This window comes from Sparus aurata, chromosome 12 (assembly GCF_900880675.1).
Source record: "Sparus aurata chromosome 12, fSpaAur1.1, whole genome shotgun sequence".
Classification (NCBI taxonomy): domain Eukaryota; kingdom Metazoa; phylum Chordata; class Actinopteri; order Spariformes; family Sparidae; genus Sparus; species Sparus aurata.
Genome location: NC_044198.1, coordinates 11542865 through 11559343, shown reverse-complemented (window position 1 = coordinate 11559343; position 16479 = coordinate 11542865). Strand labels below are relative to the sequence as shown.

Here is a 16479-nt window from a genome sequence, read left to right as displayed (position 1 = left end):
TAAGCGGCTGTTGATTTGTGGAAAGAGACGCTGCTGTTGAGTTTTTGAAATGTGTTTGGTTCACTCTTTGAGCACCATTGCATTGTACCTGAGAGATGAGCAGACGTCTCTACGATATCCCCCAAACTCAGCTACTCACACAAAAACAATCCAGATGGATAAGCAGCACTACAGGTAAGAGGAAAACTATTCATCTTGGATCTTGGGTTGAACTGTCTTTTTAATGCCAATGGGGATTGAGAAAAAAATGCTGCTTCTTGCTTTTCTCATCCCTGCAGATACTTAACATTCTGTTTGTGATGCGAGACAGTATTTTTCCCATTGAAATGATTGTTACGATCATAAAGCACGCGCTCGTAGTATTCCCTTCATCTTGAGTCCTCGGTTCTCCCTCCGTCACATTTTTCCGTATAGCTCGACAACATTTTGCTACTGAAAGAGTCATGAAACACATGTTCGGATGAAAATTGGATGAGCTCTGCGTTATGGAGACACACACTCGCATACACACATTTTAGCGTCGTCCCCTCCCCACTGGTACTCAGAACCAAGCTACATTGTGTTTGACGCTAAGACAAGAGGCGGAGACGGGAGATGAGGGAGAAGAACAGGAAAAGAGGGAAAGGGAAACCAACATCATGATGGAGTTAATAATTCACACAGGTTCCGTTCCATAGAGTCCCACGTATTACTGATCACGATTTTTCTATCAGTCAATCAGCGGGCTTCACATATTCGCTCCTGTGGATTTGCCTTTATTGCTTGTGTCTCTTTGCCTCCTCTTCTTTCATTCCTAATCTCTCTCCTCTGCACTCCTTTACATCTCTCCTCTTTAATCTTCTGTCTCGTTCGCTCTGTGCCTGTCATCGCCACATCCTTCCTCTTCCTCACCTCTACCTCCTCTCCTCTGTCTAGCACGTGGACATAGCCGCCCTGTTGATTAAGTACAACACATGCGTCAACGCCACCGATAAGTGGGCGTTCACACCGCTCCACGAAGCGGCGCAGAAGGGGCGGACTCAGCTCTGCGCCCTGCTATTGGCCCATGGAGCCGATCCCACCATGAAGAACCAGGAGGGGCAGACGCCGCTGGACTTGGCAACGGTACAAAGGCTTTCTTTGAAATGTTTCAGTGTTCACAGTTATTTTAGGAGCCTTAGAAGTGTTATGAGTCAGCAATTTGCAGTATCTGTCATGGTCATGATTAACTGTTCAGACAGTTGAGCATCATGAAGACAGTTTGCAGATACTGAGATGGCGGACGTCTAAGTTCAAACTTCTTACACCCTAATGAGGCTGCCTATCAAGCAGCTTGAACATACATTATGTCGCTGCAACTTGCGGTTTCAGCCAACACCTCTGCTACAGTTTAGGGATTAGAACACAAAGACATCCTGGTGGCTGACTGGTTGGCTATAAAGAATATTTTAATCATTATTTATTGTCAATCTTTGTCAAGCATTTTTGCTAATGCCAAAAAAAAGTTTAGCATGTAGCATTATCCATACTCATAATTTGTTGCCAGTTGAGTCTAGAGTAGGGTGGCTAGCAGGGATAAAGTCGGAGAAATAACTATTTGAAACCAATTCAATTGCTGATATCTCGATAAGTTTCCACTAAATGTTGTTGGTGACTTTCATAAAGCGATCTACTAAGGGAGAAAATACTTGTGATTTAAGCCCCCAAACGAAATGTGTGTAACAATACATAAAAAACATGTCTGCGTTCATCTTCTCATTCTGTCTGTCTCTTTCTCTGTGGCAGGCTGATGACATCAGAGCACTGCTGATTGACGCCATGCCGCCAGATGCCCTGCCAAGCTGCTTAAAGCCCCAGGCCACTGTGGTGAGTGTCCACACACTAGATACAAGTATAGATGAGTTTAGATATAGATAGATGAAAGTCTGACTAAACCAAATCTCCTCTCTTCCGCATTCAGGTGAGCGCAAGTGTGGTGAGTACAGGTGCAACAGGGGGCGTGGTCATCTCCCCCTCTCCCTCCCCGTCCTGCCTGTCAGCAGCCAGCAGCATAGACAACCTGTCCACACCCCTGGGTGACATCACTGTGGGCGGGGCCACCGGACCAGCAGACGGAGCGTCTGGATCTGACAGAAAGGAAGGAGAATGTACGTACGAATCAGAGGCTGGTTCTTTCTGCTGCAAAGGTGTCACAGATGTCGTTTGAATGTGTTTAACAGCCGACATCTCTATGTCTCCGCAGCTCTGCTCGACATGACCATCAACCAGTTCTTGAAGAGTCTGGGGCTGGAACACCTCAGAGACATCTTCCAAAGGGAGCAGGTACTCACGCTGTTTTCGGTGTGTCTGGAAGAGGAGAAAAGTGATGAGAGCAAAATATGTGAAGAACTGGAGAGAGAGAGGGGGGGAGAAGCTGGAAGGAGATTCAGAGTGCAAGTGAAATATTTGTTAGGTCATATTTTCTTATATTAACATCCAAGTTTGCAATCGTTCTTTTAGTCTTGCGGTTTAAATCTCTCGGGGTCACTGTCCTTCTCTTTGTTTTTGTTTTATTCTATATCAGTGGGTTTTTTTTGCCCTTCTAGCGGCGTGACTCCAGGGATGTTAATGTCATTGTGTTGGTCCACAACTTTAGTCCGGACCGAAATTTATCCACAACAGATGGATTGTCATAAAAATTGGTTCAGACATCCACGTTCCCCTTAGAATGAACTCTAATAACTCTGGTGATCTCTTTTTTTTTTATCTTATACCCATAAAAAAAATGTAATTTTTCCAACACTTTATGGCTCATTATGGCTACGTTTAATACCTGCAAAACTAATTATGCTCCCGTGAGCCTGAGCTGTAACTTGTGCTTAGTGCTTTTTTTTTTTTAGCAAATGTTAGGATGCTAGCACGCTAAACTAAGATGGGTGATTGTTAGAACACCTCAGCCTGGTTGACGCATGTTGTAATGCAGCATCACAGAGCCACAAGCATGGCTGTAGAATCTCCCTCTTTCGTCGTAACGCACCAGCAAAAACAACAATAGAGAGAGACAGAAGAAAGATCCAGACGGACAGAGTGTGAGAAAGTGAAGGAGAAGAGACCAGTGGCGTGGGGAGAAAGATGGAGAGAATAGAAGGACAGACAGATGTAGACAATGAGAGAGATGGGCTGACAGAAAGAGGAGAAAACAGACGGACAGGAATAGAAAGGTGACAGCGGGCAAAAGGCTAAACATGGATGGCAGAGCAGAGTGTTTGTGTGTGTGGGTTTATTCTCGGTGCCCCTAAAGGGAAACAAGCTGTCATTAATATTCAGAGGAATAGTGAGACGGAGGTGAGAGTCAGCTAGGTGTTTGTGGAAGAGTCCATTTTCATCTCAGAGTAACACAAACAAGGACTCAGAGGTATATACAGTGGTTCAGCATCAGTCCATTAAATACATGTAATTGTTATAAACCATCATTTTTACTCTTTAGGCAGAAATAACAATATCGTTTAAAACTGGTATTAACTGTGTGAGTCCCCCTGTTCCATCTGTAAAGCCTTACTGATGACTTGTTTGTTATTGTAGAACAGGATTAGAGGAAAACCTTTGTCAACATAAAGGTAATGGAAGTGTTTATGCAAAAAATACAGTCACTGGCTCTTATTTCTAGGGGTGGGAGAAAACATCAATACAGCAACGTAACGTAACGCGTCCACTTGTGATACGTTAGTTGTATTGAAACATGCAGGCTTTCTTAACAGATTCCCCTGACAAGCTGAGGTGTGTTTACAGGTCTTGAGGAGTACCGCTGCATATGTGAAAAAATAAATTGTATAAAATATTCTGTGACTCTGGAGGAGGCTGCGTGTGATCCGACAAAATTACTAAGTTGATGTCACTCAGTTGGTGAGTTGCATTGTGGGTAATGTAAGTGGCAGTTTTTGAAAAAGCAGTCCACTGGTCCGCATAGCACTCTTTTAGCACCGTCGGCTTGAAAACAAGTGATCAATACCGATACGGCAGAACCAGAGATGTTGTTCTTTTTATTCAACGCTTTCTTCTTCCTTTTCAAAACTGGTTGCCTACATTACCCACAATACAACTTGGCCACAGTCTGGGCAACATGTCATGATTGCATCGTATCTTAAGTTTTATTAGTATTATAGATAGAATCAAACAGTTTTGATAGATCGTTGGGGATTAGAAGCTGTTTATTTGGATGTTCCATGTGGATTGTTCTGATGCTGCCTTTTTCACTGCTGTGATGAAATTGTAAAACGGCAGCTTGATGCTGAGAACAAGGCTGATTTTAATAGTTTTTTGAATGCTCAGATAGAATTGGGTGTGACATAGACTGAGAGATCTAGAGAGATCATACAGACAGCAGAAGTAATAAGCTCAAGTTTTTTTGTTTTTTTTTTCTCTCTGCTGTGATTTCTGAAATGAATCAGGCTTTTTTAAAAATGTATTAACTTTGTTCCAGACACATTTTCAGTTTGTTTTGCCTCCCTCTGCCCGCCGTCTGCGTCATTAAATCTCCCGGCAGAGTATTTAGGCAGTGATGATTTAAAACCTGTAGCCGTGATCACAGCAGCATGCAGGAAAGTAGGTAAAGGTTAGCATCTGAAAAGCCCAGTTATCTCTTCCTGCAGGGAGAATCTCATCTCCGCTCTCTCTGAACAAACTCGCCAAACTACACCGTCAACAATTTGCATATCAATGGCTTGATTACTGCCATTCATTCATTGACCTTTTCCTCGTGCTGCTTCTTTCTCTCATTAATATTTGTCAAACCTATTGTCTCCTCAGTTTGTCTTAGATCAGTGAACTCAGTATTGATCCGTGGCGATTTTGATGCCCAGTTGTCACTTGACCTTCTGCTGTGACCTTACTGTAAATGTTTGTGCTAAGTGCAAAATTAGAAGTTCTGCACAAAATGATTATAAAGTGTTATTTCACCAACATCCTTTTGGCAGCAGACACCGCCATGAGCAGGACTGACACATGACTTCATTGTGGTTTTGGGCAGATATCTCTGGATGTGCTGGCAGACATGGGTCACGAGGAGCTGAAAGAGATCGGCATCAATGCCTATGGTCACAGACACAAACTCATCAAGGGCATCGAGAGGCTGCTGGGAGGCCAGCAAGGTCAGGAAACACACACACACACACACACATACATAACGGGATGCACAATTGTTATGTAGAAATTATATTAGCCAGCATGTTTGTTTTTAGATGTACTTAATGAGCTGTAATCTGACTTTTGATGACATGTCATGTCATTCCATCTGCAATCAGAGAATATTTCTTGAGAAAGTTGAAGGGTTTTATTGTTGACAGGTTGTTCTTGAAAAGGATTTATCAGTCTTTTATTGAGTAAGTTTGAACTTTTAGCAGTTATTTGTTGGGTAGGTAACTGAAGCATGGATAATAAAAATAGACTGGCACCAGCATGGTTGATCTTGGCCATGGTTATCAAGTTGGAGCCCCTCAGAGGGCATAGGTCATCCTACCAGACCCTCAACACCCTCCTCATGCAGAGTTTTGACATCAGGGAGGAGGTGCAATTCTCCTGCAAGGGTCAAATAAAAGTTACTTAGTGAGTTAATTTGTCCCTTCAAGCTGTAGGTGTAGTTGCTCAGACCACGACAGGCCTGGGCTAGCTGGTTAGCATGCTAACAAAATGTAGCTGTCACAACGTCAAAATAGCTTTTTCTTCACATTTTTAAAAATAATTTCAGTTAATTTTAAAAATGTTCTCAACTGAAATTCTTACATGTTGCACCTTTAAACATGCTAATGTAATAGAGCAAACACACAGAGGTGAGTTCCTGTGAAAAAAGTCAGCACAGCATTCATTCTTTGTTTGACTTATCTTGTCCCTGATCCACTTTCGAAATGTGTGTTTGCAGGTGGGAACCCATACCTGACGTTCCACTGCTCCAGCCAGGGCACCGTGCTGATCGACCTGGCACCAGACGACAAGGAGTTCCAGTCTGTGGAGGAGGAAGTATGCATCAAAGTCTATTTCACTGTCAATTCCGCCATTTATACAGGAGATAAAGAATAATTCTCTCATAGTCCGGTGTTCTGGCGTATACAAATACTGAAAGAAAGCAATGAGGGTTGAAAAAAAATACTAGAATAAAAACTAAATACTACTGCAGAAAAGAATTAACAAATACATAATGGTTAAGCTGGCAGTGCAGGGAGACTAACAATGCCCGGCTCAAGAAGAAATTGGCTAGTGCTGATTGTTTTTTGTCTAACAAGCACAGATACAGCACACTCATTTTTCACCTCATTATCTGCGTGACTTTATAGCAGGTTGGTCAAATTATTGAATGATTTCCGTAGGCGGGTTCTTAATATTACATCTGAGCGTGTCCATCATCAGTAATTTCAGCCATCTGGCAAAGGACACAATACTCTATACAAGAGGCTCCTTATCAGCGGTACTGCTCTCCTTACTATATTTCTCTTGAAAGTAGTAATTCAAAGAGACAGCAGATAGCAGTCTGAATGGGTTTAAAATTAATGAGGACCTGTCAGATGTTAGCAGACGTTTAAACAGGTAGTTTAAACTGTGATTTTTACTGGAGAACTTGAAAATGACTGATGTGAGGTCTCTCTGGACTGTCTCTACATTTGACTTGTTAATTGAGGTGGACACTGGATGTCGCTTGCACTTTTTTTTCTGAATATGACGACATTCCCAGGGTGAAAAAAAAAAAATCACATTCACGTGACTTACAAAAGCTGCATTTTGTTTTATCAGCACATTTTAACCTTCTAGCTAACCTTCTTTGCATATGTGCGTCATTTTGATTGGTTTCTGTTTATTTTTTCCTCAGCTGCAGAGCACCATCAGAGAACACCGTGATGGAGGCAATGCGGGTGGAGTCTTCAGCCGGTATAACATCATTAAGGTGTGCATGAAACACATACACACACATACCAGGGACCTACTTACAGTTTGTAATTGATGTTAGCCTACTGAAGAAACTGAGACTGATGTTAGCCTGTTGTTAACCAATATGACGGGACGAGTGCCGAATGAAGAATCAAGTATACAGTTCTTGATAGGATGATAACATAAGATATGATCTCTGAGACAGCTTAATACACAGCCAGGGTATTAGGATATGCTTCTGTTACAAGAAAATGGGATTTATTTTCTTCTTCTTCAGTTACAAAAAAAAATCTGTTTTATATGATAGTTATGAAATTTGTACTTAACTTTTTGCTATCAGCTTTGTGTTCTTTGGATCACTTTGTCAAATGGATTTAGATTTTTAATTCACAGCACACGTCTCTCACACACACACACACACACACACACACACACACACACTTCTCTCTTTATTTTGTTCTTAATCCCTCCCTCTGTTCCTCCCTGTGACTGCAGATTCAGAAGGTGGTGAATAAGAAGCTGCGGGAGAGATACGCACACAGACAAAAGGAAATTGCAGATGAGAATCACAACCATCACAACGAGCGAATGCTGTTTCACGGTAATTTTACACATGGTAACACTCAGCATGCCGGGTTTCCTCGTCATACATTGTGTATCAAGTAGTCCAACAGTTCTTGTTGTTTGATACTTTCACTTTTTATGAGTCGTTCAATAATTTTTCCTCTCTACCAACATTTGAATATAGCGTATTTTCAAAAGCTGTTGAACTGCCGGGGAATCGGTCAGGACACAACTCTAAGGACTGCAGTCGAGTTTGGTTTCTTTAAACGCTGTAGAGCAGAAAATCCCAGGAAGTCGTCTGGCTTCTGTGAAGCCTGAAACAGTGTGTCTGGCACTAAAAAAAAAAAAAAAAAAATCGCACACTGTTCAAAGTCTCTTAGATCATGGATTTCCCAGGATAACACTTAGTCAAACAGTATCTGGATCTCTCTGCCTTATGTGCGTAGTTTTTATACATCTGTGCTTTATTTGTTTGCGCTTCACTGTCTGGAGAAGAGAGCTGCTTATGAAAGGAAAGGTGTACTAATTGCAGCGATGATGAATGCAAACTTAACATCAGAGACACTAGTTTTTACGACAACTCTTTCAATTATTATTCGCTGCTTTTATTTGGGGATTTTTTTCAGTGGAGGCTCCAGAATAGGATGTAATACTTCATGTTTTGAAGCTGAGGCAAACAAAGATGTGTTGGAAGGTTTGTCCTGATGCCAGCAGAGGAAGTCACTCAGTGTCCTCTGTCATGTTTTTGTGTTTGTTTTTTTTCTTCTTCCAGGTTCTCCCTTCATCAACGCCATCATCCACAAGGGCTTCGACGAGCGACATGCCTACATCGGCGGCATGTTTGGCGCCGGAATCTATTTTGCTGAGAACTCCTCTAAAAGCAACCAGTACGTGTACGGGATTGGTGGAGGCACGGGGTGCCCCACCCACAAAGACCGCTCCTGCTACGTGTGCCACAGGTGAGACGTGTCGCTAGTTTAGGTGTAAAACTGTTCTGAGCCAAAAGAACTACAAGTTTGTACAGGTGTTTCAATTCCATACTAACCACTGATTCCGACCAGTTTTTGAAGTTTTTTATCATCCCACTTTGCAATGCAGAGGCAAAAATATGTAAATTTTTGGATGATGGTGCAGAGCATCAGGAACATCTTTTAAAGATGTTTTTAAATCTTTTGATCTTTTGCTTTCTTGCTCACTTTTATTATTATTTATACAGTTATTTTCCAAGCACGCAGTTTCATCTGAATCTGTTGGTGCTTCATCATTTAATGTTAGCACGACACAGCACAATGATGTTCTGTATAATAATTGCAAAAAAATATGCACATGGAAAATTAGAATACCTTATATACTATTATTAAGTAGTATGAATTGGAAAAAGGGGTCGAGAGAACAGGGATTAACAACCAGAACCACTGTTGGTGCTGGAAGCAATGACACTTAATGTAACATGTTATTAATCTGAGTAAAAATGTATGACTTAAACAACTATTTGTGCGACATCTGAAATATAGTCTGTGTACGTCCGAATATGTGACCATTGGTACCGCTGACGGCAGCATCCTGTGTGTTTGTCATTCCAGGCAGATGCTGTTCTGCAGAGTAACATTGGGCAAGTCCTTCCTTCAGTTCAGCGCCATGAAAATGGCCCACGCCCCCCCTGGTCACCACTCTGTTATAGGACGACCGAGTGTCAACGGACTGGCGTACGCAGAGTATGTCATCTACAGAGGGGAGCAGGTGGGTGTACACACACACACACACACCCCTAAAGCCAACTCGTTTTCAATATGTAATATTAGTATTATAACTGTAAATAACCTTGATTTCTCTAAAATATATATAATTTTTTTCAGATCTATTGATTTATCAGTTTGACTACAGACATGTCAGAAATTTTGAAAGAACTGACTGCAGCTGAGATAAGTTTGATATTTAGTTTTGCTCTGATTTGTTCTTTGTCCACAGGCTTACCCAGAATACTTGATAACCTACCAGATTGTGAAGCCTGAGAGTCCGGCCGTGCCTGCTGCCACTTCTGAGCAGAAGTCCTAAAAGACAGTCACAGCTGGATCCTAGGAAAGCCAGACTGCAGTGGACTAGAGCTCCTCGCTTAGAGGACTAGAACTGAACTATGAGGTTGTTTAAAACCTCTGACCCAAAATGAAGGTCTCCGGAGCCAAACTTGAGGTGGGTCGGGGGTAAAGTGTGGACCAGGCCTCGGACGACCCTCAGGGAACAAGACGTGGATGTATCTAGAAGAAGAAGGAAAGGAGGATTAGGAGGCAGTGTCTTTGAGTTTCACGGGACAGTACACGCTCAGTGCAAAGCAGCAGACAGCAAAAATCCATCAGATTCTTTAATTAATTGGAACTAATTTAGCAGGGGAAAGAGAAAATGGTTTGATCAACATTCCTGGAAATGTACCAGTAAGCTAATTTTTAAATTTGCAGCCCTCTGGCTTGATCCTAAAAGCAATTAAGGAAGCAATTACTGCAGGACACAGTCCAAAGCAAAACAAAGATCCCTGATTTTGCACCTTTGCACTGCTTGTGTATCTGCCCCCAGTTTTTATTAATGTGTTGTTTTGATATCGTGTTCTCCATCAGCTTTGTGCATCATCCACAGCAACAAAACAACACCCAGGGGCCACTTCCAGGAACAGCGGTTGTTGTGCTGCGAGAAACAGAAATCCAGTGCATTTTATGTTACAGCTTGTCATATTTTTCACCGATGAGGCTCATGTAAACAAGACACAGCTCTCTGTGTGTTTGCTCACATCTTTTTCTGCTACAAGCAAAGATGAAGCGATGAAACAAGTGTGAGCGGGGCAGAGTAGAACAGATTACAGCGGACAAACACCCAGAAGTCAATAAGCAGTTAACTACCAGGAGACCACAGTCCACTGCTGCTACCAGACTTTACCGCCACAGACCAAACTGGTTCATGTGAGAAGACAGCTGCTGCCAGCAAGCCTCCAAATCCATACAGTTAACACAAACACGGACTTTATTTATAGAGTTTTTAGAAGATGTTTCTCTGGTGTACTGGACCAGTACTTGTTGACAAACAAGCAGCAACCACAATAACTGAGTGTGATAGGCTGAGATACCTATCAATCAAGCCAACATTCCTGCTTAAAGGTACCGTACACCGTATACCACACATTTTTCTTGGATGTGTACTAGAAAATATCAACATGCTTTTATATTTCGCACACTTTCTCATACTGCAGCACCTCTGATCGCCATGTCATAGCGCCTGTCTCTCTAAGGCCCCCCTTCCAAAAAGCCGACTCCACACTGATTGGTCAGCTCTCACAGACCCGAGCAGACCACACACCGGGTGTTCTCATCAGCTCTGCTGTTGTTCTTGCAATGCAGTCGTGCTGGGGGCGTGGCTGTATAGTTGTGACATCATAACTTTATGGAAGACCTGAGGAGTCGTTTACTGGCAGTTTCTGAATACTGCGTTTTTGTTGCACCTAGTCCTGCTTTATAAACAAAGAGGACTTGAAACGTAACTTTCTACAATATGGGACCTTTAACTACAATTATGTTTCAATTTAAACTTGTGTTTTGGAATATCTAGAGGCCATTTTAAGATCTACATCTAACTTCCAGATCAAACATAGTGGTTGCAGCTTGATTCAAACCAGCTCAGATTAAAGCAGTCCAAAATCAGTCTTTTACCAGAAACAGGTGGACCACAAGGGGACCAGACTGTGACACTGCTACATGTACAGACGGGAGACAAAGGAAAAACCTGACTGAATGAGCTGAGAAACAAGAAAAAAGAGCAGGTGCTGTCATACAGGACAGAAGAAGTCGTTGAAAGAAGTGAATCAGTTGAACATCTAGAGGAGAAAACGACGAGCTCCAGAGACTATAGAAGGTTTTTGTTGTTTTTTCCATGAAATTGTCACCCGACTGTATCAGCACTAAACACACACATACAAACTCTTTATCTTTGTTACATTTAAGCCGAAGCTGCACTTGGCGACTCAGACAAATACAAATACATTAAGGAAAGTTGAAACTTTAATACCAAATGACCTGAAAAGACAACAACACAAGAAATGGTTTAGGGTGAAAAGGTTGACTTTCCAGAGTTGTGATTGATTATGAAGCCCCGCGCTGTGGTCAACCCTGATGTCAGTTGCAGCTTTAACGGTCACTCCTCTCACTTACGTATACTTGCATCGTTTAGTTTATGTTTTAATGTCTCCCACACTTTCCAAATGTTGTTGTTTACATGAACCTGCTGCCTTTTCAGCCCTTTCCTGGCTTCCTCTAACATGTGATGCCCCCTAGTGGTGCAACGGAGGAATTGAAAACAGGAGTCCTGTTTGTTAGGAAGCCGTCTATGTTGGGATTTATTTCTACACAGATGCTATTTATTTTTGTTTTTTATGAGGCATATTCCATTTTGTTTATTAATTTTTCCTCATCCGTCATCTTCACACTATTGGGTTGAAACTCCTCGAATATTACAAACGAATGTGAAAAGTGAGCTAAGTCACTATATCTTAAAAAAGATATTTATATGTCCAGGTTGAGTTAGAGGATGATGGGTATGTTGTACATAAATATGAGCTATCACATATCTGGTTGTACGAACAATTTTCAGTGACACACCAACATCATAACAGCCTGGCGATATTCCACACACTACGTACTGTAAGTTGACTACGACCATGTTTTTCTGTCAATAGTTTATTTATGATTATGTTTGATTAATGACACTGTACACCACACGGGACCACACTCGAGTTTCATGTAAATCGCATCATGTCGAGCAGCGCTGACGGTCCAGGAAACTCCTTGAAATTGTGCATTGGGGAGGGAAGTGGCCTTAAGAGTTTAAGATTGCCTTGGAATCGCTTGTTTAGAAAATCCAATTCATTTTTTGACCAAACTGCTCCGATTATTACATTTGATTTATTTTTTATCCTGACTTTGCTCCTCAGATTTCAACTGATTTGCATTTTTCAAGGTGAAGATGACGTTGGTCTGAGCCACATGCAAACAAGTGTCAACAGCGAACTAAGCCCGGAATCTTCACACGCTGAATACAAATATCTGCCCCTGATACTTTTAAACAAAACCTTTTTTGTTGCACTATTTTCAAGTGGTGAAGTTTCCAACATCAGCTCTTTTTTGTTTGCCACCCCACACACTTCATCACAGTAACAGTGAGCGATAACAGAAATGACTGGAGTAGCAGCACATTTTAGCAGAGAAAATGAAAATTAAATGAATAAGTGGACAAGAGCAACAGCAACTGATGACTAAAGTAAAAATGAGGAAAAAACTAATATGCTTGAAATGAAATTGTAATTGGGGAAATAAGACTTCAATACTGGCACACAGTTAACACAATGACCCTTTTATTTATGTGTTTTTAAAACATGACTGAAATGATGATAATGATTTTAAATGTTTCTTTTACACACATGATATCATCGGATCTAATTATTTGTTTTTCCACACAAAGTAAATAATTTAAAGGGGCAGTTTGTAGTTTTTGGAGAAGAAATGCAAAATGAGAATTTTCATTATTACGATATTAATGAGGTGATGATACAAACTCAGACACATTTATAACTGATTAAACAAGCTGTTCTCAGAGGAAAGTAAGGTCCCCAGAACACTGAAGCCAGAAAGGTGGCAGGGTCTGCTACACATAAACAATATAAAACAGTATGAATGTGTTGTCCTTTACAGTCAGTTTGTTTATTCAGACATGAAAACAAAGTCTTTTTTGTTTTAGTTTGTTTAAACATAAAAATACATCAATCAGTGAAGATCTTTCTCTTCTGATTATGTTTGTCCCCCAAAACTACATAGTACCCCTGTAAGAACTGACATTTCTCACATGTCCTGAGCTCAATTTTATATTTTCAAAACAGTTTAATGACAAACAAAGCAAGTTTAAAGGCAGAATTATTTATTTTCCTGTTTGCCAGCACTGGAGCAAAGGTTTCAGGTGAAGTGTCAGCATCACAGTGTTGCCGTATACGGAGCAGGTGGAGTTTACGGTGTCGACCTCATTAAGGTCAGCAGATTTACTAGCAGAGAGCCGCGGCTTTGTTTTAAATGACACTGTAAATAAACTAACTCCAGATGGGCCTTTTAACGGCTCCTTTATGGATCATTATGAGTTTATTTTTCTTGCTTTGTGTCCTTTTCAACTTTTCAAAGACTTTTTTTTATGTGTTAATAACTATTTGAATTGTGTTTTAGCTGCTCTGTCTCTACTTATCTGTCTCAAGGGCCAGGCAGCCATCTTGCTGTAAATAGTTTGGAGGGATGTGGTTCAATCGATTCATGCCTCACCCTCTGACTTGCCTTCTACCAGGAGCAACCAGTTTAATTAACACATTTCCTCATCAGTAATGTTTGACCTCCTGTTGTACAGACGGTTGTACAGAGCTGCTGACCAGCTAACATGTGGAACAGAGAAACTCCTCACTGTTGTACAGAAGAAAATCTTAATAAAAGAACTTAACAAAATGTGTTTTTTTGTGATTTTATTTCATTCTTTGTCCAGTTTGTTTAGACCATGTGGTTATTTAAACATACTACGAGGAACTTTTAACTGAATATAAAACCTATTTGAGTTTTTTAGTGCTGACGATGAGGAAGGAAGATGCTCCGGAGTCTGGTGGTACAGCACTAAAATAAACTTTACTTTGCATCCCCATTGTCATTTTACAGTTATTGGTCTCAGCCACAAATGGATACATTACTTAAGCAGCATTGCCTACATGTCATATACTTGTGCAAACCAGATTGAAATCTTTGGTGGTGGTGCCCGTACCTCTTTTGTCTACAGGGGCCGCCAGAAACGAATAAATATGAACGTTCTTTCTAGCTGTTTTAACAAGCCTTGATCAGTGCCTGTTCAAAACATGTCGTTCGTCATTATCTGGTATTCGAAAGGTTTTACAGAGTTAGTCTAAAGCCTTCTGAATGGCATCCTGGAGCAGCTGGTGCTGCTGCCAAGCAATGGTAAACACCCTAGCCCTTAAGGCTAACATTAACTAGCATACTACTGTTGACAGAAATTTAAAATCTCATCTCCTGCTCTGGCAGAGTTATGGATTCTGATTGATTGCGCCTCCCCACTAATCCAGACCTGTTTAATGTTCTGCTTTTGTTTTTCTGTTTGTTGTTGCACCACACTACTCTGTATTTTGTTTACATCTGCTTCCCTATGAGAATCGCGTGAGAGGGATCACATGTGAGCCCAGTCTCAGTCTGCAGAGCCATGGAGTCAAGAGCTGAACCCACAGCCCCACCTGCACAGAGCAGCGTCAGCTGTTCTTTCAAAATTAATCATTTCATGTGTCAGAACCGCACCATCAACACTGCACCTCCTTGGGTCCTCAGCAACAAACCTGCCACGTGTGAAGTAGATCAGATGAATGGCTCTCGAGATACGGAAATAACACACAGAGATTGTTTCTTGTCTTTTGTTTGTAGTTAGATGTACTTTATAATTCATCTTGCCTCTGTATTTATGTGTGTTAATTCAACTCCACCAAAGCAGGCAAGTCAGGGTTGTTTCAGTTTTGGCTTTGGCTTAGTCTGCCAAATAAACTGGCCAAAAGTAGGTAACTGTTATTTGGTCACTTTTGATTATTCCTTATTTTTTTTGTTTTCTGACCTTCCACTGCTATTTTAATGCCAAATTACAGCCAGTTTTGATGAATGTACTTTGAGGCAGAACAAGTTAATCAACGGCTGTGAGCAGTTCTCAGCATTGTGAGATCTGGCACAAAAGGAGGGTTTATCTCAAAGTAAAAAAAAAAATCTAAGGACATTAATTTCCTTGTCTGAGATTAGTGAGGCACTTAACTGTCTTGAAACTCCAATTCATCCTGTTTCCTAAGCCGTTCAATTGATTTTCTGTGTTTGCGAGGAGATGAATGGCCATGAGTGTAAAAATCGTTTGGCAGCTCAGCCAATCCAGGAGCGGGAAAATATGCTGCAATTCATCAAGTGAAACACCCATTTGGATGGTTAATCTAGATAGTGAGAAAAAGCAAATTCATCAATAACCCCGCAGATAAAGAGACCCAATCAACCATTGTGGTAATCCATGTTACTACTGGAAGTCTATGTATATGAAACAACAGGAGCGTCAGTATTTTTCACCTCATGGTACTCATTTTAGCATTGATGGGGTTCAAGAACAGCAAATTTCGTCAGATTATCTAAACACCAAAACCAAGATGGCGCATTGAAAAAAACAACAACTAAGCCCAACAAAATAAGCCCTGATTGTTGTGTTTCTGATCAATACAACTAAATTACAATGACGAGTGCCTCATGCCAAGTCACTGTAGTAACCTGGGTAACAAACAATATTCTTCACATCGTTCTAGATGGAGTTACAAGGTAATCATTACCAGGTGCAACATTTTTGCCATGCTGCCTCTCTGAAGCATGAGTAACGTTATTTCTCTAAACCAGTTCAACCGCTTCAGAGCGTACTGAACACAAACTAATGTTATTATAACTGCCCGGTCACTTAAAAGACACTTTTGCTAACCAATAACCATAAAGACAAAGCTAAACACTGGAGCTAGCATACAAGCTAACAAGCTAGATTTAGCAACAAGCTACGTAGCTCGACTGCAACATTGTACGCCCATTTGCGCCACTGCGAGAATTACTGTAACCGCCACCACCATAGCCTTGTGGTTAAAACATAGAATGAAACATATATCAAGCAGGGGTCCTTACTACTAACTCTGCATCGCTCGAGTCCTTACAAATCCCGCAGCTCCTCCACCTCTGAAATGACACTCCCGATACTTATACTAGTTTTCTTTCTGGCTCTGTCCAATTTTTAGTTTTTACACTGCTTTTCTCCGTCAGTATTTTTATTCCTTCTCATTGATGGGGCTATGGTGGGGACATTTTTCTGCTCTGTTGTTGTCTGTTCTCCACCATTGTTCAAACTTTGGGCTTGAGCTTGATCGTGGGGGAGGGGCACTGCTCAGAAGGCGCTGCGTGAGGGAGGGGGGCTGCC

At 41.3% G+C, this 16479-nt stretch overlaps 1 protein-coding gene across 1 annotated transcript in view; it reads left to right on the top strand.

Moving 5' to 3' along the window:
- Positions 1-13952, top strand: part of tnksa (tankyrase, TRF1-interacting ankyrin-related ADP-ribose polymerase a) — a 99830-nt gene extending 85878 nt beyond the window's left edge. The window contains exons 19-29 of the mRNA XM_030435292.1: positions 916-1104; positions 1765-1845; positions 1940-2126; positions 2222-2301; positions 4985-5105; positions 5873-5970; positions 6815-6889; positions 7369-7474; positions 8210-8396; positions 9021-9177; positions 9406-13952. Coding sequence (XP_030291152.1) covers positions 916-1104; positions 1765-1845; positions 1940-2126; positions 2222-2301; positions 4985-5105; positions 5873-5970; positions 6815-6889; positions 7369-7474; positions 8210-8396; positions 9021-9177; positions 9406-9492 — 1368 coding nt within the window. The 3' untranslated portion in view covers positions 9493-13952. The remainder of the gene's footprint in view (positions 1-915; positions 1105-1764; positions 1846-1939; positions 2127-2221; positions 2302-4984; positions 5106-5872; positions 5971-6814; positions 6890-7368; positions 7475-8209; positions 8397-9020; positions 9178-9405) is intronic.
- The last annotated feature ends 2527 nt before the right edge of the window (positions 13953-16479 follow it).